This window comes from Clarias gariepinus, chromosome 15, assembly GCF_024256425.1.
Source record: "Clarias gariepinus isolate MV-2021 ecotype Netherlands chromosome 15, CGAR_prim_01v2, whole genome shotgun sequence".
Classification (NCBI taxonomy): Eukaryota; Metazoa; Chordata; class Actinopteri; order Siluriformes; family Clariidae; genus Clarias; species Clarias gariepinus.
Window position 1 is genome coordinate 5546385 of NC_071114.1, and position 23535 is coordinate 5569919.

Genomic DNA, 23535 nt, shown 5'->3' on the forward strand with positions numbered 1-23535 from the left:
AAACCCACCAAGCACGTTGAGAACATGCGAACTCCAGTTTTATAAGGGCACATGAGCCTCTACACCACAACCTATGAATCTGGTGTACACGACAGTACATGCACAATTTGATTAAAAAAATTACATTGTAATATATATTAAACTGCGTTATACTGTACATAACGAACTATTAAATTGTACCATTTTGTATTCAAAAGTATTTATCTAGGCTAATAGCAAATTATGTCACAAATTAGGAGGATGTTTGCCAATATTTATTTATCACCTCAAAAATATATATCAAAAACTAAGTGTAGCGCCTGTAATAATCTATAGCCTTTTGCGATTAAATAATTGCACAGGTCCTTGGGCTACACTACACTATACAGCCTTTACACCCATACTGTATGTGTGGTTCTTCCTCAAACAGTTACCACAAAGTTGGAAACACAGGATTATCTAGAAAGTCTTTGAATGCTATGGCGTTACAATTTCCCTTCTCTGGAACATAACAGGAACGAACCTGTCCAGCCAAGACAATATCCCTCTGCATGAAGCTATGGTATCGGCCAAAACATGTTATCGATGCTAAAAGATACATTTTCAGATCATAAAACACCAATTTTTAAATAATACTTGACGCTTCTTATCTAGTGCTTTGTTTTTTGTAAATAAGCATATACATTTAGATTTTTATCAGATAAAAAGAAACACATTTGCTAACTACAAATTCTCCTTTTACAGTATGTAGTGTCTGTAACTTTTTTAGATTAAAATCTTTTAATGATCTTAATTGACATTCAGATTAAACTAGCTAACTAAGATAAGATATTAAGTTAAAATATTGCAACATAAATTTGACATGAACCAACTATTTTTCCTGGTCATATGCTGCTAGAAGCTTAAACCGATTTTAATATCAAAACATGAAATATGAATAATTGGCATTTTAAATGATTATTGGTTAAAACGAGACAGTATCATGATGTCACTTCCATGTTGCATAAACTTCAGAAGTAGTTTCTCTGGCCACAAACTTTCTGTATTATACGCATAATATATATTTAAAAAAAAAAAAAACTAGACAGCGCCAATACTGTTTTTGGTCATGTGTTAAAGTTGGAGCCCTGACTAAACACGGAACCCTGACTGCCTTCCAGACCTCCTCACCAGCATCAGTGCCCGTTCTCACGATTGTGTGCATGAGTTATGGCTGCATATTTTGTCCTGTTGGGGTCACTTTTAATAATTTTAGATATTAGATCTTTAGATTTCAAGGATGGAAATTTCCATAATTTGGTGTAAATGTTTTTTTTTTCAATCCAGGATGTATTTCAATCTTATTCGCGCTGTTCCCAGGGCAGCATGATCCTTTGGATGGTGGCAATAATTTTCAAGTCGACTCATCTTGATTTATAAACCTGTACAACTGATGGCATAAATTAACAGACCAGCTTCCTGACAGGTATTGGCCAACATTAACTATTGTAAAAAAAAAAAATTACTTAAAAGAGCACAGAAGCAGACTTTGAATTTAAATGAAACAAGACATTTCAGCTAGGATCAGTGTTTATTATAAAAATAGTACACAACCTATTAAATTACTACATGATTATAAATAAAATGCTATTCTATAATGACCTTGTAAAAGGACAAACATATGACAGGGATTGTGGAAAGTTTGTGCAAAGCTGCAAAACAGTGCATATATGAATATTGAGTGAGTAAAAGAAATAATGTATTTTTTTTTTAAAAAGAAAAAACAAAATTTTATTAGAATTATTATTTTTTGCATTGCCAACTCCAACTTATTACTATATCCTTAGTTATATACAAGAAAAACACCCATACCTGTATTATATATATATATAAAACAATCGCATATTCTAATGTAAAATGATAATATTTATCACTTCTGAATAAAAAAAGGCATGTAGACATGTTATATTTGTGCTTTTAATATTACAGTACCTCTTTGTGGAAAAATGTGCATGCTGGAAATTTCCTGCTGGTGCTCAGACTATTATAATATAATCACTTATCCTATTTATTTATTATTATTTTTTGTTTAAGAACACCCAGCTCAAACCCAGCGGATGTCTCTGGAGCACGAGCTGACGCCTGAGGACGGCGAGTACACTGTTTTAGGAACGGTTCGATTTCTTAAGCCTGGAGCTGTTTCTTGGAGCTCACGCTTCACGAAGGTCCTGGATTCCACATCATCTTCGATGCTCTCATTAAACAGTTCTGCTAGAGAGCATAAAGCGGAGTGCAGGTCGTCTCGCGCATCCATGACGCTCTTGATACACGGCAGCTGAAGAGTACCGGCGTGGCAGACGTCCGTCTGTCTCGGTAACCCGTGCACTAGGCCACTAATGGTCTTGGTCAAAGACTGGACTGTATCTCTGAACGATGTGAGACCAACATCGCTGCCTTTACCTGGCGGAATTATCCACATGCATGTCATTGATTATGAATATTTTAATATTGTAAGGTTAATAAATAAATGATCCGAAGGTAATTAGTGATCTACACGAACAGAAAAATATACCTCTTAGAGTGCGAGACAAAGAGGATTGAAGCTGCTGAAGAGCGTAGTTTAGCTCAAAGAGTTTGGAGGCCGTGTTTCTCAAGCGTCCCATCTGTACAGCATCGGCTCCCTCTGGATAATTTTCCATATGATCAGGTTTCTTCTGGAGCAAGAGCAAACACACTTAATACATTTACTATTAATCATGCTTTGTCACAGGCTAATCATACTAACATTAACAAACTTAATAAAAATAAATAAATAAATAAAAAAAAATATCCCCACAAATCATCAACGTCTGATGCAACATGCTGAATTCAAAAACCAAAAAAGTAAGTGTTTAATTTTTTGGGTCAGTAAGGTTATAAATAATAAATTAATAAAAATGAATGCGAGTCAACCAAGGAAGATGTTTCGCTCTGTACTCTGAACATGCTACGACATTTAAAAATGTGTCTTTTTTTCAAAAAAATCTAATTTATTAGAAAATAAAATAGTTAGTGCACATCACTGCTTCCTAATAAAAGGTTCTATGTTGGTTTTGTCAAATTCTAATGAATGGTATCAGAGGACTTGCAGAAGAAAAGTGTGATTATGTCGGGTGACAATGATGACGACGCCAAAAATAGCGAATAGTGATCCCTGTGTGTCACCCATGCTTTGGTGGCAGATGATACAAAAATGTAAATATGAATACATGGATAGATAGACATAAGACTGGGCAGAAAAAAAAAATAAGCAAACATAAATGAACACAATTAAATAGAAAAAAGTTTAAAATCTAAAAAAAAAAATTAAAGTGCAAAATATTTCATAATCTATTTAGATACTTTAAACTCGTTCGAGATAAAAAAAAGAAGAAATCTTTAGATAGAAGCAATTTCACTTATGCTCTGAGACTTTTGGACACCGCTGGGTAAACACAGACTGGGCAAAAAAGTTTCAGAAGTGCCAAATTTCTGGTGTGTATCAGGCAAAGAATTTGGATTTTGGTTAAGATTTGTTACTGAGACCTGAAAGCATCATGTATTAGTAAGAGCATTTCCACACTCACAAATTGAAGAGAACTTGCAGGATTGGGACTATGTACTAAATGATCAGGTTATCACATCTGTGGAGTTTGTTCTCCCTATTAGCACAGGCATGTTCCAGGACTCAAATTATCAAAATAATTAAAAAAAAAAAAACTTTGTGTTTCTGGGAGCACGTTAGTTAGTTAGCTGGAAAAACGCCAAAAACAGATGGCGTTAGTACTTCGTTTTTATGTCCATAGCAACATTGAGTAAAATTAAAAACCATATTAAGAACCAGTCTACAAATCTGATTCAGGGATTTACCCCCCCCACTGTAAATTACTGAATCAAGCACATCTCCTCAGTCTAATCTTCGTGTTCCAGAAAGAGAGAGACAAATAATAGAATAATAGCAGCCTCAGCCTAATAAAAACGCTAAGACGTTTGACGGACGACATTCGGTTCAAGCCATGCGTTATCTTGACGAGGGCCTGGTTGAAAGCGTCTACGATAAGCCCGATCGGGCACATGGCCTCACTAGCACTGCTGCACATTGCTGATTTACTTTTTCGGGAGCGCGCTCATCAGTTGAAAGCCTTCGTCACGGCGTAATAATTTACAAATACGTACCAACATGTTGCAGTGAATGTAGCTTTGCAAATGATTTGCCACCTCTAGCATTTTCACTTTAAGTTTCTGTAAAATCTGGAAAGCAAAACACAGTGAATTTTAAGTACATGAGGGATACACTGAATATAAAAATAAATAATAAAAAAAAAAAAAGTTTTTCTTTTGATGAAAGTTGGAATATTTTTTGCAGAATATTAAATAATTAAACAGAAGAGGGGTAAAAAAAAAAAAGGCAAAAGAACCTGATTTCTTGGTTGAGCTAACTGAGCGTGTCTGAGCATCTCTCTGCTGATCAGGAGCGCCTCATCTAGAAGAGCTCTCACGCCTCGGCACGTCCCATCGCGCAGACACATCGCAGCAGACCTCTGAGGAGATCGAGTTAAAAAGAAAGGAAATAAAATAAAAAGAAAAAAAAAAACACCACCACAACACAATTATTTCCAAAGGTGTAAAACAATATTTGTAAAAATCACATTCCAAATCCAAACAGAACCTCACTTTGCCTACGATGTCTGATCCGTGTTCAGCCAGATCAAGACGTGTGCCGGTTACTGCTGCTAGGTGAGCCGTGGCGCTCAGAGCTGCGTCCGTACTCCTCCCCACCTTCCTCTGGGCCTCGGTCACCATAGAGGAGATTTCGGACTCACAACCCTGAAGGAACAGAAAGTACATAGAGATTAACCTTTTTAAACATACATTACACTAGATCAGGGGTCGGCAACTTTTATCGCCCTGCTGTCGCTCCCTATGGCTTTGGAAAATAAATAATGAGTATTTAATTTAAATGTATTTTAATTTTAATAAAATGGTAAAGATACCATGGACATCTTTACATTTATCATAAAAAAAACAGCACAAACATAAATACGCACATTATAATTATATATCTCCATGCTGCTATTTGCATTTACACTTTACATTACGTATATTTATTGCACTCAATTCACTTCAATCACCATACTGCATTTTCCTGTGACACTTTTAAAAATCCATTTTCTCGCTCTGCTCTACCTTCGCCTTCACAGACACACACACACTCTTTCTCTCTGAACACTCTGTCGCAATTCTTTTTAAAGGTAAAATTAAAGTTAATTTGTTTTATTTTTACTTTACAGCAGTGATTCTGTTAGTGTGTCGCTCAAAAAAGTGTCATTAGAGATTTCTTGTTTATTTTTTCAATAAAACAGTGTTTCGGTTGTGTGTGCACGCGTGGAAAGAGTAGAGAAAGGGTAACTAAGACAAGGAAGGGTGAGAAGGGAGCTTACTTTAGATTCTCTCTCTCTTACACACACACACACACACACACACACACACAGCACCTGCGCGCACAAACGGAAACACTTATCTGTCGGGATTTATTTTTCCTTTTCCTTTTTTAAGGTAAAGTGCAGGTTAATTTGTTTTATTTTTACTTAATATTATGTGTTAATTATTTGTATGTATTTATTTTTTTGGGCTGTGGAACGAATAATTTGAGTTTCCATTATGGGAAAATTCAATTTGGTTTATGAGTGTTTTGGAATACAAACCCACTTTTGGAACAAATTATGCTCGTAAGGTTTCACTGTGTGTGTGTGTGTGTGTGTATATATATATATATATATATATATATATATATATATATATATATATATATATATATATATATGTGTGTACATATGTGGAGTCATGTACTAAACAAAAAAAGGTCTCCACAGTCACCGGACCTGAAGCCAATCGAGATGGTTTGGGGTGAACTGGACCGCAGAGTGAAGGCAAAGGGGCCAACACGTGCTAAACACCTCTGGAGCAGTAATCAGAGCAAAGGGTGGCTATTTTGAAGAAACTAGAATATAAAACATGTTTTCAGTTATTTCACCTTTTTTTGTTAAGTACATAACTCCACATGTGTTAATTCATAGTTTTGATGCCTTCAGTGACTACTAATGTAAATAGTCATGAAAATAAAGAAAACACATTGAATGAGTAAAGGTGTGTTTAAACTTTTGGCCTGTGATTGATTGATAGATAGATAGATAGATAGATAGATGGATAGATGGATAGATAGATAGATAGATAGATAGATAGATAGATAGATAGATAGAGATAATGCCCATCACAAGTCCCGGTTTGACTTGAATACTCCTCATAATAATTAACTTTTTTTTTTTTTTTTTTTTTACTTTACACTGAAAGGGACCACAGTCCTGCCTTCTTGTTTTCTTACTACCTCGCAAGAACAAAGTTCCCGAATTCACAGGTCAAAGTTCACCAAGATAAGGTTGACACGCAGTGAAAAATAATCACAATTTTAAATTCCTCTCATCCTTTCTTTCATTAATGAAGCGTCCTCTCTACTGGGTGAATTTTATTTGTACTCCTTCAGCTCAAAAAAGGACAATAGAAAAAAAGTAGTCCGAAAATGTTGGCACCTGTCCTCCTATGATATTTATGATTGCACTCATGTAATCATCCCAGGACTCCTAAATTCTCATATTGAACATTTATTCTTCTACAGCTGTACACTTTAGTGATTTATAGTCTCATTATCTGGCATCACCTAGTGGTGGATGGTTCCCCTTTTTGAGGCTGGTTCCTCTCAGCCATCATTGTCAACTGTGACTTGCTTAGCTGGGATGTAAATCTACACCCGGACTGAAATTACGGACTGAAAAGTAACGCTAGAGTGTTAACACTATAGCATCAAATTTTAGCTGTACTCTTGAACGACTGGAGGAATTTCATCTACAGTGGGGGAAATAAGTATTTGATCCCCTACAGGCTTTCTAAGTTTGCCCACTTACAAAGAACTAAAAGGGTCTATAATTTTTATCAAAGGTTTATGGTAAAGGATTGAGAGAGAATATCAACCAGAATTCCAGAAAAAACACATGATACAAATGTTATGAATTAAGTTGCATTTCTATAAGGGAAATAAGTATTTGATCCCCTACCAACCAACAATAATTCTGTCTCTCACAGACTGGTTATGTGCTCTTGTGGTACACATTAATTTAAGAAGGTGCGCCCAACAACAATGTGATTATGTGTATAAAAGCCACCTGTCCACAAAATCTCTATCTTCCATTCTCACCTCACCACCATCGGCAAGACCAAAAAACTGTCAAAGCAATTCAGGAACAAGATTTTAGACCTGCACAAGGCTGGAATGGGCTACAAGACATCAGCTAGAGGCTTGATGAGAAGGAGACAACTGCTGGAGCGATTATTTACAAATGGATATTTCACCTCATGGAGTAGGAATAATCATGAAAAAAATGAGGGACCAGCCCAGGACTACACAGAAGGCGCTTGTGAATGATCTCGAAGCAGGTGGGAGCACAGTCACCAAACAAACCATCGGTAACACAATACACCTGCATGGATGGAAATCCTTCAGCGCAGCAAGGCTTTCCATCCTCAAGAAGACACGTGTACAGACCCATCTGAGGTTTGCCAATGAACAGAGAAAGATTGGGATAAACTGCTGTGGTCAGATGAGACCAAAATTGAGCTCTTTGTCATCAACTCGACTTGCAGTTTTCGGAGGAAGAAAAATGCTGACTATGACATAAGAACACCACAGTCTCTACAGTCAAGCACGGAGGTGGAAACATTATGCTTTGGGGCTGTTTCTCTGCTAAAGGTACAGATTGACTTTGCTGCACTGAGGGGCCAACAGATGAGGCCATGTGTTGTAAAATTTTGGATGAGAACCTCCTGAACATGGGTTGTGGTTGGGTCTTCCAGCATGAAAATGACCCCAAACATACTGCCAAGGCAACTAAGGAGTGGCTCAAGAATAAGCACATTAAGGTCATGGAGTGGTCTAGCCAGTCTTCAGACCTTAATCCAATATCCAATCCTTTACCATAAACCTATGATAAAAATTATAGACCCTTTATTTCTTTATAAGTGGGCAAACTTAGAAAATCTGTAGGGGATCAAATACTTATTTCCCCCACTGTAATAATTTATCCACATTTTCCTTCGTTAATCAGCTCGATCCAGAATTTCTGATTCCTTCCACAGTTAAAATGATTAACTACACCACTTAATACATTTCTCAGAAGAATTTATTGTTGATTATTTAACAACACTATGACGGGACAAATTAAGCCCTCAAAGATTTTAATCTGAGCATATAAATAATAATAAATGTCAGTAATATTTATGCATGTCAAAACATCCAGGCTCTTCCCATGTACCTGAATGAGGAGCTGAAAATATCCTCCTGTGTTCTTTACTTCAGTCTTGAGCTCCTCCACCGTTTGGGAGACTGACTGAGTACTGAGTGCTGAGATACTGGAGACCCAGTGCGTGGTAACGAACACAGCTCTCTCGATAGCCGACGTAGCTCTCACAAGATGAGTCTGTGCTTCGGTGCTGCATGCAAACACTGCACACACACACACACACACACACATAGATATACACACTCAGACAAACTAAATCTCAGTATTTGCAGGGTCGACAGCATAAAAATAATAATAATACAACAAGGATATAGTTCTAAGTGTTCGAGTGTGATGAATAATCGTATTTAACTCTACAAGAAAAACATAATGATGATGTAGAGTTGTTTAAATTAGCTTACAGTTCTCCTGGCTGTTGTCATCCAGCTGCCCGTACAAGCCGGCGATGGAGTCTGCAGCGTTAAAAATGGACAAGAGGTCCAGGGTGAGTTTGTCTGCCAGGCTCTCGTTTTCTCCTGCAGATGAACTGGCACGTAAGCGCGAAACCGTGGCAGCTATGAGGTCTTTGCAGATGCCAGGCAAGGCCGAGTCGGACGTGCTGGAGTGAAAAGGAGGAGGTTTGCTCATGCTAATCAGGCCTGCAGAAGAAAGAAAAAAGACACAGAAACAGAAACATCTGAACATCATTCATGATGAGTCAGACAAAAAAAATTAAACACACTTCAAGAAAAGGAAAATAATATGATGTATATTCATATTATTAATATTATATTAATACATAAGCATATACTGTACATTAATATATACTGTATATTTAGCATTAAAATATTTGTAAAAGATTATCTGTTCAAGTGTGTATATATATTTTTGGCAGCCTCTGTACATGAAGACTTTTTTATAAGCAAATAAAATGTGCAATTTTTTTTTTTTTTTTATTCTTGTACATATCCATATCATGTGCTTTATCCATATCTATGTTGATGCATCCCAGTATTCAGATATTCAGTGAAACCTCGGATTGTGAGTAACGCGGATTTCGAGTGTTCGAGCAAAGATTTTTGTTTAAAATATAAATTTTGACTTGGAAAACGAACAAGTCTTGGTTTACGAGCAACTGAGCCAATGTTTTTTTTCTCTCTTGCGCTGCAAAATTGTGGGTAACAATCTCCCCTGCTGGGTCTTAGTGCGCGTTATGGTATAATCAACATCCTTGTACGCGTGTACTGTTTACTATAACACTGCGACCACGTGTGTGTGTAAAACATATTTTATTTTGTGTCTGTAAGCACGTGTGTACTGTAAGCTCTCTCTCTCTCTTGCTTTTACACCCCCCCACCCCCTCTCTGCTTCACACACACTGTCGCAAATCTTTTTGAAGGTAAAGTACAGGTTCATTGTAAGTATGCGCTCACACGAGGGTTATTAGCGATGTCCCTTGCTAATTTTTCTTTTTTTGTGTGAAATTCAAAAACGAGAGGAGAAAAGTTTACTGTGTAAGTTAAGCAGGGGGAGACAGGAGGGGCTGAAAGTAAGAGTCTCCTTCACATATATACACACACACACACACACACACACACATACACACACACACACACACACACACACACACACACACACACACACACAAAGGTAAAGTGCAGGTTAATTTGTTTTATTTTTACTTCATATTTTGTATTATTTATTTTTATGTAATTAATTTTTTGGGTTGTAGAACAAATAATTTGAGTTTCCATAATTTCTTATGGGAAATTTTGTTTTGATTTATGAGTGTATTGGAATACAAGCCCGCTTCCCGAACGAATTATGCTCGTAATTCAAGGTTCCACTGTAGATGAATAAAATATAGGCCTACTGTATATAAGTAAATATTATAATATAATAAATAATATAAATATTACAATATTATTATAAAATTTAACTTATATAATAATAGAATATATACAGGGGGAGTTGGGTCGTCATGTCAAACCCGAATTAAAGGTTCCCTTCAGTCTTTAAGCAATATATAAAGTAAATCAGGCACCATGCTGAAATTGAAGCCATTGCAGAGCAATTAAAAGATTAAAAGTCAGATGTGCGTCTTCTAAGGAGGACCTGTCACTCTTCCAAGGAGTCAGTACATAAAAAGGAAATGCAATGATAAAGGATGGCGACGATAAAGACGCTGCAAGACGATGTTTCAAGAGCGTGCACATAGTTCCTACCCGTAGGCTGTGACGAGGTGCAGTTTAAACTCTGGATGGGGTGCACTCGGATTTCATAGAGTCGCCCGGAGATGCGTCTGCTCTTCAGCAGACTCCTGCTCCTGAAAAAAACATTCGAGAAAGGATAAAAAAACATCACGTCAGCAACCGTAAATCTGCTTATACTCTAGTATTCTTTGCTGACATCAAGGTGTTCGGAGTGGTAAGAGATATTAAAGGGTGCTTTTTTTTTTAAAGGTCATTAGCCAAGGTTATGTTGGAAAAACATACAGTAATACTGTAAGCTGACAAATCTTTAACTAAAAAAAACTAAGGAGTGGCATATGCTTCCGTAAGAAGCATATGGACTAATTAAAAGCAAAATAACTGGTCTTTAAGGGTCAGAAATCTGGCTAATAAGCAAGTGATCAAATACTTATTTGACACAGTAATTCACAAATAGATTGTTAAAAAATATCATTCAAATGTGATTTCCGGATTTTCTTTTTAGATTCTGTCTCTCACAGTGGAAATGCACCTACTGTATGAGACCCCTCTATGACTTCTAAGTACGAGAACTTGCAAAATCACAAATATATATATTTTACTATCTTTCTAGGAAAGGTGACATTTGTAGTCCTTTTCTTCCTGAACATGCTTTGGACATTTATTGGACAAATAACAGACAAATAAAAGCAGGAGAATTTATTTGATGGTCTGTGAAAGACTCTGAAAGAAATTCCCACCATTCACATTATTTCATACAAAAATCAGTAATAGTAATGGCATGGTTGAATCTAAACATACTGTATATCAGGATTACCGCTAAGTAACCCTTACTTGCAAAGCACAATGAAACGATGCCAAATAACACAATAATAATCATTATTATCATTATTATTATTAAGTGGTTAAACTTTTTAAACAAGTGAAAAACAGTCCTAGCCAGTTAATTATAACTACCCAGAAATAAATTACAAAACTGAAGGGTAAAAAGTAAATGAGACTCAAATGATCAAGAAGAGAAATAAAAAGTACCTTCTGCGAGAGAATGAAGACTCTGTGGATGCTGAAGATATGTCTGGCTCCCAGTGATCATTGGGGTCATAAAACACCTCGTCGTCTTTCGTGGTGCAAACGCCCTACGAGCAACGAAATCGACTGACTTGAGCAAAGAAGAGGAATAAAATGCTTCAGACTTTCTTCTGCATGTATTAAATCTACAGCCTAAATAAGTTGTAAACAGAGTAAAGGGACAGGCTTGTGTGCTGTTCTATGAGGACATGGTGGCTGTGAGCTCTGCTTTGTGCTTTCTTATGTAACTTTATGGAGCTATCAAAGAGCCTCAAATTATTTTAAACCGAGTTATTCTTAGGATGTTGTATTTTCTAGTAATATTAAAATTTCAGTTTTTCCACCAATCTTTCTTTTCTTTTAATTTTCAAGGTTAAGAGCGGCTAAATGTAACAAGTATGCTATAAAATATATTTATTTAAAAAAAAAAATTATTGTTACATTAAATGATGTCTTAAAGACAAAGTTCAGGCCATTGGAACACAAAAGTTACCAGAAGAACTTATATTCTCCAGCAAACTCAGTAATACCTAACAGTTGTTTTCTTATAAAACAAACAGGTACACCTGCTCAACAGCTGGTTAATGGAAATAACTAAATCAGCCAATCACAGTGCAGCAACTCAATGAATTTAGACATGCAGGACGAGACAAGTGCTGATCCACTGGGACTTTTATACATACTCATCTCTAGAAAACAAAAGCATGGATCCACCCTGCCTTGAATCAGTGGTTCAGGCTGCTGGTGGTGTAATGGTGTGGGGGAGATTTTTTTGGCACACTTTGGGCCCTTTGGTACCAATTGAAAGGGTTTAAATGCCACAGTCTACCAAGTATTGTTTAGTCAAGTTATTGACCATGTTTGTCCCTTTATGACCACAGGAGACTGCAGCATGTTACGAAATCATCTCAAACTGCTTTCTTGAACATGACACTGAGGTCACTGAACTCAAACGGCCTCCGCAGTCACCAGGTCTCAATCCAATAGAGCACCTTCGGGATGGGATGTGGTGGAACGGGAGATTCGCATCATGGATGTGCAGCTGAAATAATCAGCAGCACCTGTGTGATGCCATCATGTCAATAAGGATCAAAATCTCTAAGGATTTATTTTGTTGAATCTATGCCACAAACAATTAGAAGGCAAAAGGGCTGCAACCCAGTACTAGCAAGGCGTACCTAATGAAGTGGCCGATGAGTGTATTAAATTAAAGTCATGCCTATTTACTTCAAACTTTTGCCAAAAACACACGACTTTATATCTTTGTATGACTAAGCTTTTAGTTTTGAGTTTCACACAAAACCTCAACAACTTTTTTTGTGGGAAAATATAAATAGTTTTCTAAACAAGAATATAATTTGGATAATTTTTTTTTTTTGGAATAGTTGCATTAACCATGAAGTAACTCAGCTACCTACAGAACAAGCAAATTGAACCTGTCTGTAGAAATAAGTTAGTGTCTTATCCTCATCCTCACACCCAAAGATCTTCATTCGTTTTGTTTTATGGACCAACATTAGTGCAGTGTATAATGAACAGGACGGTTTCAGACACGGCTGATGTTCTAGACTAAAGAAGTGAGCACACAAATGTCTCGGACCTGTTCCAGCTCCCTCATGACAGCCAGGCTGCTTTGGAACTTCTCCATGCTCCAAAAGGTAGAGATGCCCAGTTTAGTGTTTTGCACTTGGATTTGCGTTTCAGTGTTTCCTCCTTCATTCCTCAGCTCGGACACTTCGTGCCTGCAAAGAAAATCATTCACAGAATTTGACTGGATTTACTTTTTTCACTGACTGAATTACAATCCAAGGAGACGGGATTACAAGCTAAAATGAGCACACCTGCTGAACACTGTGTGTTTCCTTAATTTGGCGCTTATTTTGTTCGCTTCTTCGATCATAAGCGACAATTTCATGGCATCCCACTGTGGAGGAGCTGCGTAAAGTGATGGGAAATGAAAGACCCGGGTTACTAAGAAATAGGGTAAAATTATTATTTTACGTCATGTTACATTCACAGACACTGAAAACTATTTAAAAATAATTAAAAAAATCATAATTATTATTGTTTATATATATATATATATATATATATATATAAAGATATAGATATATATAGATAGATATGTGACTGATAACATGTTTAACTATTGGTTAAGATAAATGCAACGCGATCATGAACATCACATAAGGATGAGAATATATAAATGGTATAAATCTCAAAAATCAAATATCTTATTTCAGTGTAGAACAAACTAATTGTTATTAATTATATAATTGTTATAAGGACAGGAAGGCAGCAATCGTTCCCTGGACCCTGGAGGTGCGAGGCCACGGTGCTAAGCGCCTATTTGAAATAATTTATTGTAAAAACATTGCAAAAAATTTTAATTGTTAATTATAAACAATTAGTTTTAAATTTATTTCAAATGCAAACTCCATGAACGCAGAGACAGGAATCAAACCTGGCCCGGAATCGAACCCGGATCCTGGAGGTGTGAGGAGACCTCTACTGGGTCACATTTAAACATATTAGTTCTTATAGTAAAGAACATGTACTACATATAACTGCTTATTTAGTAACTGCTTATTTCTAGCACCTACTGAATTATGATGCTATATTTGGACATCAGACCTACCAGTCTTGGGAGTCTGAGCCTGGTTCAGCTTGAGGGCACGTTTCTTCTGAATTTCAGCTAGATCTCCTGCGATTTTCCTTTTCTCTGCTTCTAGAGCTTCGAGGATTTTAGCATGTCGAATATCATTATCAGCCATGGCCTGTAGATAAAAATAAGCTTCCATTAACACGCTTCATTTAACATTTTAGATAAAGCACCTTTAGTTAAAGTTCTAAATATACAGTATATTTCTGACTTTACCACCATGGTTACATAAGTATACACCCCTCTTTGACCCACCTGTCTGGCAGCCTGGGCCTCCATTTGTAACCGTTTCTTGTGCGTGCTCATTTCTTTTTCCAGGATAGACTTCGCTGTCTGCAGTTCCTCCATCTTGCTGGTGACCTTCTGCTTCTCAGCCTCCTGTGCTCTTTTTCTTTCGGCCTCCTCCTCCTAAAAAAAAAAATGAAACGTATTCCTTATGTCAACAAAAAGGAAGTAGAGTCTTTACAAGCTTACTCATTAGCAGAGAATTCGACGTACAAGTTCTTTCTCCAGGACTTTGATCCGGTTCTCATACTGAAGCTTCTGGTCCGACAGCTCCTTCTGGGCCATTTCTCTGGCCACCTGGATTCCCTGCATCATCTCTTCCTTGGCTTTCATTCGGGCATCTTCAATCTCTGCCTCTAGTCTGGAGATGAAATAGTGAACTAGGGATGTTGATAATGTTGATAACATTTAATGTAATAAATTGTTCTGCATAATATTTCTACATAGTGATAAATTGTGCACCAAAAGAGGGCGTACTTTCAACTGAAGCAGCGTGCAATATTGGACATGTTTTAGTGGCCTCGTTTTTGAATGAAGACAAAAGCAGACATAACAGCCTTTATTTTATTTTTTTTATTAAATTCTGTTTATTTTAACTATTTTGATTTCATTTGTATCACATACCATAATTTGTTGGTACTTTGCATTTGGAACTATATAGAGCTGTAGAATTTAATTCATTACACAATGTAACTATTTTTCTTTCTCATTAAACAAATTGGGTTTTAATTCAGAATGAATGAAAACTTTTTAAAACCATTCAAGTGAAGTTTCAAATATTTTCAAATTAAATAAATTGGACAAATCCCTTAAAATATATTGCAGCTTTTGCAGACTTTACATCTTACACAAAGACTAGCATTTTGCTAGAATATTAACTTTTTCTTCTTTTTAAGTTTATGAACAGTGAGTGTGATACTGCCACCTGCTGGACTGGAGCGTTGAACAGAAGATTTGCAGGACTGTTTCATTGTGAGAGTTACACAGAATGTTTATTAGGTAATTTCTGTCACTTTTAATGGTAAACGAGACAGTAAACTGTAGTCCTATTGAATTTATTATTGCAAAGCCACAAATTTCACTGAAGTGAATCCACATTTTACTTATAATTCGGAGCGCTAGAGTCTTGTTACTATGAGTAATTAACGATTGATAGATATTTAATTGATAACATGTTTAGCTACTGGTTAAGATAAATGCAAAGCAAGAAGAAGTGGAAAACCATACTTTAATATCACCATCACTGGATAAGATTATATGAATGGTATAAAGTTAAGAAATTTATTTCAATGTAATGCAAACTAATTGTTATTTAACAGTACAGGGAGGCAGGACTCGTCCCAGAAGGTGCAAGGCCACAGTGCTAATTGCATTTTTTTTTTTTATTGTAGATTTAAATTATTAAATATAAATAATTTGTTTTAAATTTACATTATTTAAAATGGTATCAGTTTAAAACTTGTGTTATGAGTGCATCAGAATGTTAAATACTAGTCATTTCTATTATTTATGTCATATAAAACTTTATAACATTCCCTAAACATGGGCTCAGTAATATCTTATTTGTTCTTTAGGTCTGAAAAATTAACAACCTAGAGTCCAAGCCACCACTCCCATGTCTTACATTTAAAGTATTCTTGTATAAATAGTTCCGCTTGAAGGCAGTTCGAGCACACAACTTTGGTTTTATTTAAACTTCCCTAATAAAGGTACTGATGGAACACAGTAAGCAACGTTATAATCAAATAACAAACATATGTAATAAAACAAACAGAAAAAATATAAATTATGAATTATGAACTCACTGAGCTCTTTGAGCTGAAAGCAGCTCGTTCTTGGCAAACTCGAAGTCCTTGTGTCCGTCTCCGTTGCTCCAACAGGACGCCCGCTTTCCACTTTGCACCTCGGCCGGGTGGTTGAAGCGGAAATAGTGATCGCCTCCGAGAATGACTCGGTCTCCCTGAGGACATGTAAATAAAGACGCTGGATTAAAAACAACTTGTAGGGAAAGGGCGATATCACATGTTGTGTCATCTGGTTTCTTTTACATGGTGGAGGACGGTGGTTTCAGATACAAGGTTTCCGTTCACGAACGTCTTGGCGTTTTCCATCGGGGTGATGCTGACCGTACCATTAACGCTGGAGATAACGCTGGAAAAGAAAAACATAAAAAAAATACATTAAGTTTAGGTACAAATATTTCAGACTGCTGTAACTGGTGTCTACGTATTTGGACTTTCCTTTAAAGATATACCAAAAAGAAATATTAAATTAGTGATTATACGTTGATAATACATTGGATCCATCCTTCACAGTCTATGCATAAAAGTTGATTAAAAAGCGTACTATTTCGCCTTACGTACTGTATAAACAAACTCATGCTGAAGTAAAGAACGCATAATAGACATACTTTAGCTGAAAGCTTGTATTCTTGGCCATACAACACGACCTTGCTACATAAAACCAGCGTTGCTGTGTAACATCACTTACCATTTAAAGATTATGTGTGATGTGAATTCTTACTTAACACTGCTTTCTACACAAACGCTAAGAGATTATAAAGCACATAAGGCAAGGCAAAAGACATGGAAGTCAATCAGACTGCACTTTTTCTTTCTTCCTTTTTCTTTTTTTTTAAAAACAGTAAAAAGTTCGCTATAACCAGACGTCCTTGTGGAACTCGAGGCATCTGATCCCAAGATGGGGTATAATGCTGTTTTATTATGGCATCTTACCAATGTTCATCTGCAATAAGGGCCCCGGAGAGCTGGATGTCGTGCGCCGATTCAGACTTGAGCTTGCCGACCTTGGTCTGCCCCTCCTTAATCATGTATAAGAGCATCTCTGACAGCTGAGGATCCTCGTTCAGGTTCACAAGGTTGGGGAGCCGGTTATCCACTTTAAATGTGATGCCTACTCGCTGATATATATCGAGAGGGAGGGTATTAAAAAAAAAAGTATAAATGACCATGCTGCATTATAGACCAATAAAGCTCCTGTTAGACGCTTATTAGATTAAAAAAAAAAAAAAAAAAAAAAAACGCACACACACAGACCTGGAGCTCTTTGGTTTCTTCGCGTTTTCTCTTCTCTGCGTGCTCCAGTTTCTCCTTCCATGTTCTACAGAAGACAATCACGATGTGTGAGACACTGCTCATGGGACAATCTCAGTTTAAAAAAAGAAAGAATAAGAAAGTCTACTTGACTACCTGTGCACCTCGGCCATTTCGTGTTCCTGCTGAGAGAGTTGAGACTTCAGGGCGGAGATCTCTTGCTGGAATTGTCTCATCTTTTCTGGATCGATGCCCTGCGAGCTCATTTGGGCGGCCCGCAGCTTCTCCACCTCTGCCTTCAGCTCTGGAGTTGAACACAAGCAAGACTGTATATACATGTAGTATTGTGTTCATCTACTGCCCTCTACTGGGAGGATAATATATATAACACCGGCGCACATCTCTTCCTCTTTTTTCTTCCCTTTAGCAGATAAGCAAGATGCGTGTCTGGAAAGCGGTTGAACTGACCTCGGATGAGCTGGGCATTGGTGTCCTCGTTGACCTTGGCGATGTTGATGATCAGACGGGCCTGCTGAGCGTAGCGCAGAGTGCTCAGGCTCTCGTCCACGTTGCTGGAGGCTGGACTCAGCGTCGCGATCATGGCCGTCTTCGAGTTTCCACCCAGGCTCTCCTTCAGCAACCTGAGACGGCATTAAAGAGAGAAGCATGCTCAAGCACCATGGAGGACAAAAACACTCAACATTAACAAAGCATTGTTTTTCCTAACAAGACGAGCTAATCAAAGCTCATCTTTTCAGAAACGTGTTTCTCACCACGTCAGGACCGACTCCCTGTACGGGATGAAGGTCTTCTTTCTGCCCTGAGATTGTTCAGAAAGTGCAGAGATGACTTTCCCAAGAGTCAGCAAAGATTTGTTGATACTTGCTCCCTCCTAATAAGACAAAAAAAAGTATATATATATAGATAGACAGATAGATAGATATAAGATGTAAAAACGATAAGAAGGTGTATGGAACGGTCTGGTGTTCGTACCCTGAGCCGGTCTCCGCTGGTCTGAGCCGTGGCACAGCGCTCGCTGCCGGCTAAATCCACCAGGTTGATTCTGCTGATTATCCTGTGATCGTGTTCTTCTCCTTCCACTAACTCTGTCTGCGAATGAACCAACAACACAACATGACTTAAAATGCACTGGGGCTTTTCATGTGCGAAAAAGTGACATTTATCATTTAGGACTAACCTTAGTCTGAGTCATGACCAGAGTGAAGACGGAGTGAGACCGGGAGCTTCTGTCATTCATGCCTGTAGCTGCAGTAGCACGCTGCTTGTTGCCAAGCTCAAGCCAGGCCTGAAGGAATACACAGGAGAAGTGAGAAAACATCTTTCATTAACTTTGTTTTCTAACTTTCTTTAAGAAAGTGAGCCAACAAGCAGATATCAAGAAAGAAAGAAAGAAGTAAGTAAGGAAACAGAGAGATGGAGAAGTATGAGAGAAGAAAGGCATGAAAGAAAGCAGGACAGGGCAAAAGAAAATTAAAGCACAGAAGAAGAATATCAAAAGTAAATTAAGTATGAAAAAAGCAAAAAATAAAAATAAAATCACAAAAAAAGTTTAAAAGAAAAAAAAGAAAGAAAGAAGTAAAGCTTGAGAGATGGACAGCACCAAACATCAAAAGAAAGAAACAACAAAAATTAACTATTTAAAAAAAAAAAAGAGAGAAATTTAGAAACAAAACATGCAGCATGAAAGAAGGACAGGAAGAAAGTTCGAAAGAAAAAAAAACAAGGAAATAAATAAAAGAACAAAAGAAAGCATAAAGGCCAAGGAAAAGAAATAAAAGAAAGAAAGCACAAAGCCAATAAGGTTTAAAAGAAGGAAACATACAAAAGAAAGAAGAAAGAAAGTACAAAGGTATGTAAAAGCAAAGCACAAAAGTTTAAAATTAAGAAAAAACTAATTAAAAAAATAATTAAAAGAGCAAACAAAATAAAGAAAAAAAAGAAGACTATTCCACTCGTTATAAAGTGATAATTAGTTTGAACCCCACATCGCCACGTTACCTGGACATCAGAGTAACAGCTGACCACATTCCTGTGTGAACAACAGAAATCTATGATGTAAAACCTGAATAACACATCAAAGAGTGAAAAGATTTCTTAATGTCAGGATTCCTTACGTAGACAGATCCGCGACGTACGGCCCGTCGATGGGGTGCTCTCGGACCCGCAACTGAAAACAAACGTAAAGAGGTGAGATTCACCCAATTCCACTCTGAGATTTCTCAATCAATGGTCTCAAACCAATCAATGGTCTTTAATTTCTTTTGATGAATAATAAGATTTAAGATGGTCACATAAAAAAATTAAACAAAATGTTGTACTTACAGGCATCTTCTTTCGGTTTTGCTCGTCCTTCACCACGAGCAAATCGTGAATCTTCTCATTGTACACCTCAAAGTAGCTCATCTCCAGGTGACAAGTCAACTGTTCAAAAAAATATAGAGATATTTTTAAAAAGGCTTCAGTTTTACAGGCTTCATGCTGTAGGTGCCAAATTCTGACTCTACCCTCTATCTGAGAGGAATTGATGTTCTCACCTGACAAGAGTGGAACCTGATGTGGTCTCCTTATACTATAGTAAAATTACTTACAGGATGTTTTTTTTGTTTTTTTCACCATTCTGTGAAAACTCAAACCAGCATCAAAAAACATGCCATAGTTATAGTTACTGAGACCATGACTTGTCCTGATTCTGATTTTTGATGACCTGTATCTGATAATTCATCGTAGGGCACACACACACACACACGCACACACATTACGGGCAATTTGGGAACACCAATCAACCTAATCTTCATGTCTTTGGATTGTGGGAGGAAACCGGAGCCCCTGGAGGAAACCCACCAAGCCCGGGGAGAACATGCAAACTCGAATCGAACCCCGGAGGTGCACGGCGACCGAGCTAACCACTAAGCCACCGTTTTACCTAGCAATTTATCAACATTCTTAAAATAGGAAATCACTCCCATCTGAGGTGAGAGCAAGGAGCGTAAACAACTCACCACATTTTTGTCAGCACTGGCCACCCTGGCAAATAGCTCCTCGCAGAATCTGGGTATAACCCCAGGCTCTTCACCAAAACCCATCATTCTGGAGGAAATGTGAGAAGAAAAATCATAAAAAAAAAAATAAAAAAAATACAGCCTTGTAGCAGGGTTGTATCTTTATAAATGTAAATCTATGAAATTATGAACATGTGGGGAAAAAATCAGTGATGTATTACAATTCTTTTGGGTGGAGATATGATGATGCCAAAATCTATTTTTGTAATCGTTTTTTACATTTATACTTCCTGACCCCCCCCCAAAAAAAACTCTCAGGTTTCATTGACCGCCTTTAGCTTTGATTACGGTGCACACTGTCGTGTCCAGTTCATGTGTGAAGATGAGTTTTCATGCTCTGAAAACCACTCTTTCACAATTTTAGTCCTGGAATACGGTCGTGCCATCTGGGAAGAAAAACTCCATAGATGTGATAATCTGCTTTAATAATGTCTCGGACAGTTCTTAACCCAATTCCAGTAATTTCAAATTGTTTTAGTGCTTGATGGGGACCAAAAATTGGCCCTTTTTAAATGCCAATCTTTTTCTTTTTTTTTTGTGCGGGCAGTGTATACATGTTTGCATTTGAGGTGATGAAATGCCGCCGTTCCTCTATAATCATACATGTGGCACAATCTAAACAAATAGTTTGCAAAGTTTGTTTAGAACTGTAAAAAAAAATTTGTAAAAAGAAATAATATTGAGTCAAGATATTTACAAAATCGTGATACTTACAGGATCGCAATACAAACTAGCTAGCGTGATAATATCATATCGGCTGGTCCCTGGTGATTCCCGTGGCTACTAAATTAGATATTTTACGTTCCATTACAGGGAAAGTTTCTACACTTTATACTAAAGACATACAAGACGATTACTCGTAAACAGTGTCAATGTTTTAACTTTTTAAAAGACAAGAAGCTGCTTACGTGTAGGATTTTCCAGAGCCCGTTTGTCCGTACGCAAAGAGGCAGGTGTTAAATCCTTCAAAAGCTCTTTCAAGCAACGGTCTAGCCAAGGTTTCATAAATGGTCTGCTGACCGGCGAAATTCGGGTCCGTTTCGTCGGCCGAGTAGAAGGAGAAGTCGAACGAAAAGGAGTACGTCTGTTTAGTATCGGGATGCTGAACTACGGTCTCGTGGTTCTCCATGAAAATGACTCGACCGGCGTTTTCATTCTTCTCCCTGGATTACAAGCAACAAAGCCTTGTGAACATCACATATCAGAGTAAAGTCAGAGAGTGATCAGGTGTATTTATGAAAGCCACCTTTTTTCTTTCCTTACCTGTGGCTGAAAGGTCTTACTCGAACCGCGACCGTCACCGTGCTGTTTTCCATCTTCAGCTCTTCAGATGATAGATCAACAGGAACCTGCGTCTCAGTCGGAGAAGGCTTCGGTTTTGGGTTTGAACCTGTGGGAATCTGAGGTGTGTTTTTCCTCACGGTGGATATCGTGCTCCGGTTTTGACCGATAATCGGAAACTTCTTGGCAGACCCTGGGATCGACGCTCCCTTCGGATCAGCGCCCGAATGCTTGTGCGGGTCACCGCCTGCTGGTTTTGCGGTGAACACTCTCGACTGATCTTTGACGGATAATTTCTCGAAAACCTCTTTCTTCAGGCTTATCCTCTCGAAACAGGTTTTCCCGGTCGGCGTCGAGATCTTCTTCTGGTCCCGGCCCATGCTCTGAGCTTTCTCTGTCGTCTTTCCAGGAGTGTGTACAGCCTTGATGAGATCTTTCATGCCGGTTTCCTTCAGACTGACAGATCTCAGAGGAGTAGGAGCTGGAGCCGGAACTGTTCGGCTGTTGGGCTCGGACAGGATCTTGGAGCAGGTCCAGGCTCGTTTCTCGGTCATGCTGGACCAGTGTGGACGGGATGCCGAGCCCGAGTCCGCTCCCGCTCTGGTTCGTCTCTGTAAGGTTAACCGTTTAACATGACCCTGGTTCTCTGTATTCTCACCCGCTTCCTGATCAACGTCCCGAGTGTTTCTGCTGGATGTGTTTCTTCTCTGAAGCGTGAGACGTCCAGCCATGGGAGACTCCTGACACCGGCCTCGGGGCAGGGTGGATATAATATAGGTCTTGTTTACCTCTTTGGTGTTATTCAGAGATGATGATCCTTCCTTATCTTCATTCTCATTCATTTTCTTCTTCTTCACTGTTTTCCAGCACTTTCTATGATCTTTAACTGTCACTACAAAAAAAACAACTGTCACTTATTTATTGTTGTATGATTTAAAAACTAAAAATGAATAAAATAAAGCTTTACACCTAAAAAAAAAACGAGAAAAAAACAACCCGAAAAGCTTTGTTTACTTTAGTCTGACAACAAAAACAACAATACGCTGAAACTCGCTCCTGTCTACGCCGCCATCTTGCCGCTTTAATTCAAACCTCAGAGGAGGAATCTGATTGGACCGTCCTGAGCCGTGACGTCACAGCTGAAGTGTAGTGACTCCTGTTAATCAGCAGGGGCCGCTGTTGTTCACCTATGCACCTATGCACCTTTGAGCAGTTACAGCTTTAGATAGACAGATATTAATGTATATTAATAGCTAAATCTTACTTCAACCAATTTTATTAGAAAATAATGCGTATCTATTTATTTCATGCACGTGTGCTGATTTTTTCCCTTTACATTAACACAACATTAAATTACACATACAAAGACACATTTAAGTAGTTCACTTTAACTAGATTCAATTGGATTGTGCCGTATCTTAAATGCTGTTAAGGGACTGTTTTTCTGGAGAAGTACTGTATACCTGACACTACATTAATTGTGTGATGTTGGCGTACAGTTGGAAACGGTGTGTTTTTTACGGCAGTGGTGGCTCAAACGTTACAATAACGTTTAAGGCTGTGGGTTACTGATCCGAAGGTCAGGGGTTC

General features: G+C 37.8%; 1 protein-coding gene across 2 annotated transcripts; it reads right to left on the reverse strand.

Annotated features, from left to right (window-relative positions):
* Positions 1 to 1544: 1544 nt before the first annotated feature.
* Positions 1545 to 23005, reverse strand: kif14 (kinesin family member 14). 2 transcript variants are annotated; one of them, XM_053513119.1, is made up of 29 exons: positions 21928 to 23005; positions 21573 to 21827; positions 20605 to 20692; positions 19928 to 20026; positions 19720 to 19772; positions 19604 to 19634; positions 18783 to 18890; positions 18578 to 18694; positions 18358 to 18476; positions 18053 to 18225; positions 17741 to 17888; positions 17588 to 17651; positions 17267 to 17451; positions 16580 to 16682; positions 16337 to 16491; positions 14745 to 14892; positions 14502 to 14654; positions 14223 to 14361; positions 13426 to 13519; positions 13185 to 13326; positions 11549 to 11652; positions 10532 to 10632; positions 8729 to 8965; positions 8340 to 8530; positions 4651 to 4803; positions 4395 to 4517; positions 4153 to 4227; positions 2531 to 2669; positions 1545 to 2418 (listed from the first exon to the last, which is right to left on the reverse strand). In XM_053513119.1, the coding sequence occupies exons 1-29, from the start codon at positions 22785 to 22787 to the stop codon at positions 2063 to 2065; spliced, it is 4713 nt and encodes a 1570-aa protein (XP_053369094.1). In that variant the 5' UTR covers positions 22788 to 23005; the 3' UTR covers positions 1545 to 2062. The 2 variants fall into 2 exon arrangements, with proteins under 2 accessions (XP_053369094.1, XP_053369093.1); XM_053513118.1 differs by having other exon boundaries at positions 2531 to 2672.
* Between the last annotated feature and the right edge of the window lie 530 nt (positions 23006 to 23535).

Excerpts from the sequence above, each read along its gene's own strand:
- kif14 (XM_053513118.1), bottom strand. The coding sequence starts at position 22,787 with ATGAATGAGAATGAAGATAAGGAAGGATCATCATCTCTGAATAACACC. Across the intron at positions 18,477-18,577 it reads CCAGCGGAGACCGGCTCAGG|GAGGGAGCAAGTATCAACAA; the intron begins GTACGAACACCA and ends TTGTCTTATTAG. Across the intron at positions 11,653-13,184 it reads TCATGAGGGAGCTGGAACAG|GGCGTTTGCACCACGAAAGA; the intron begins GTCCGAGACATT and ends CGTTGCTCGTAG.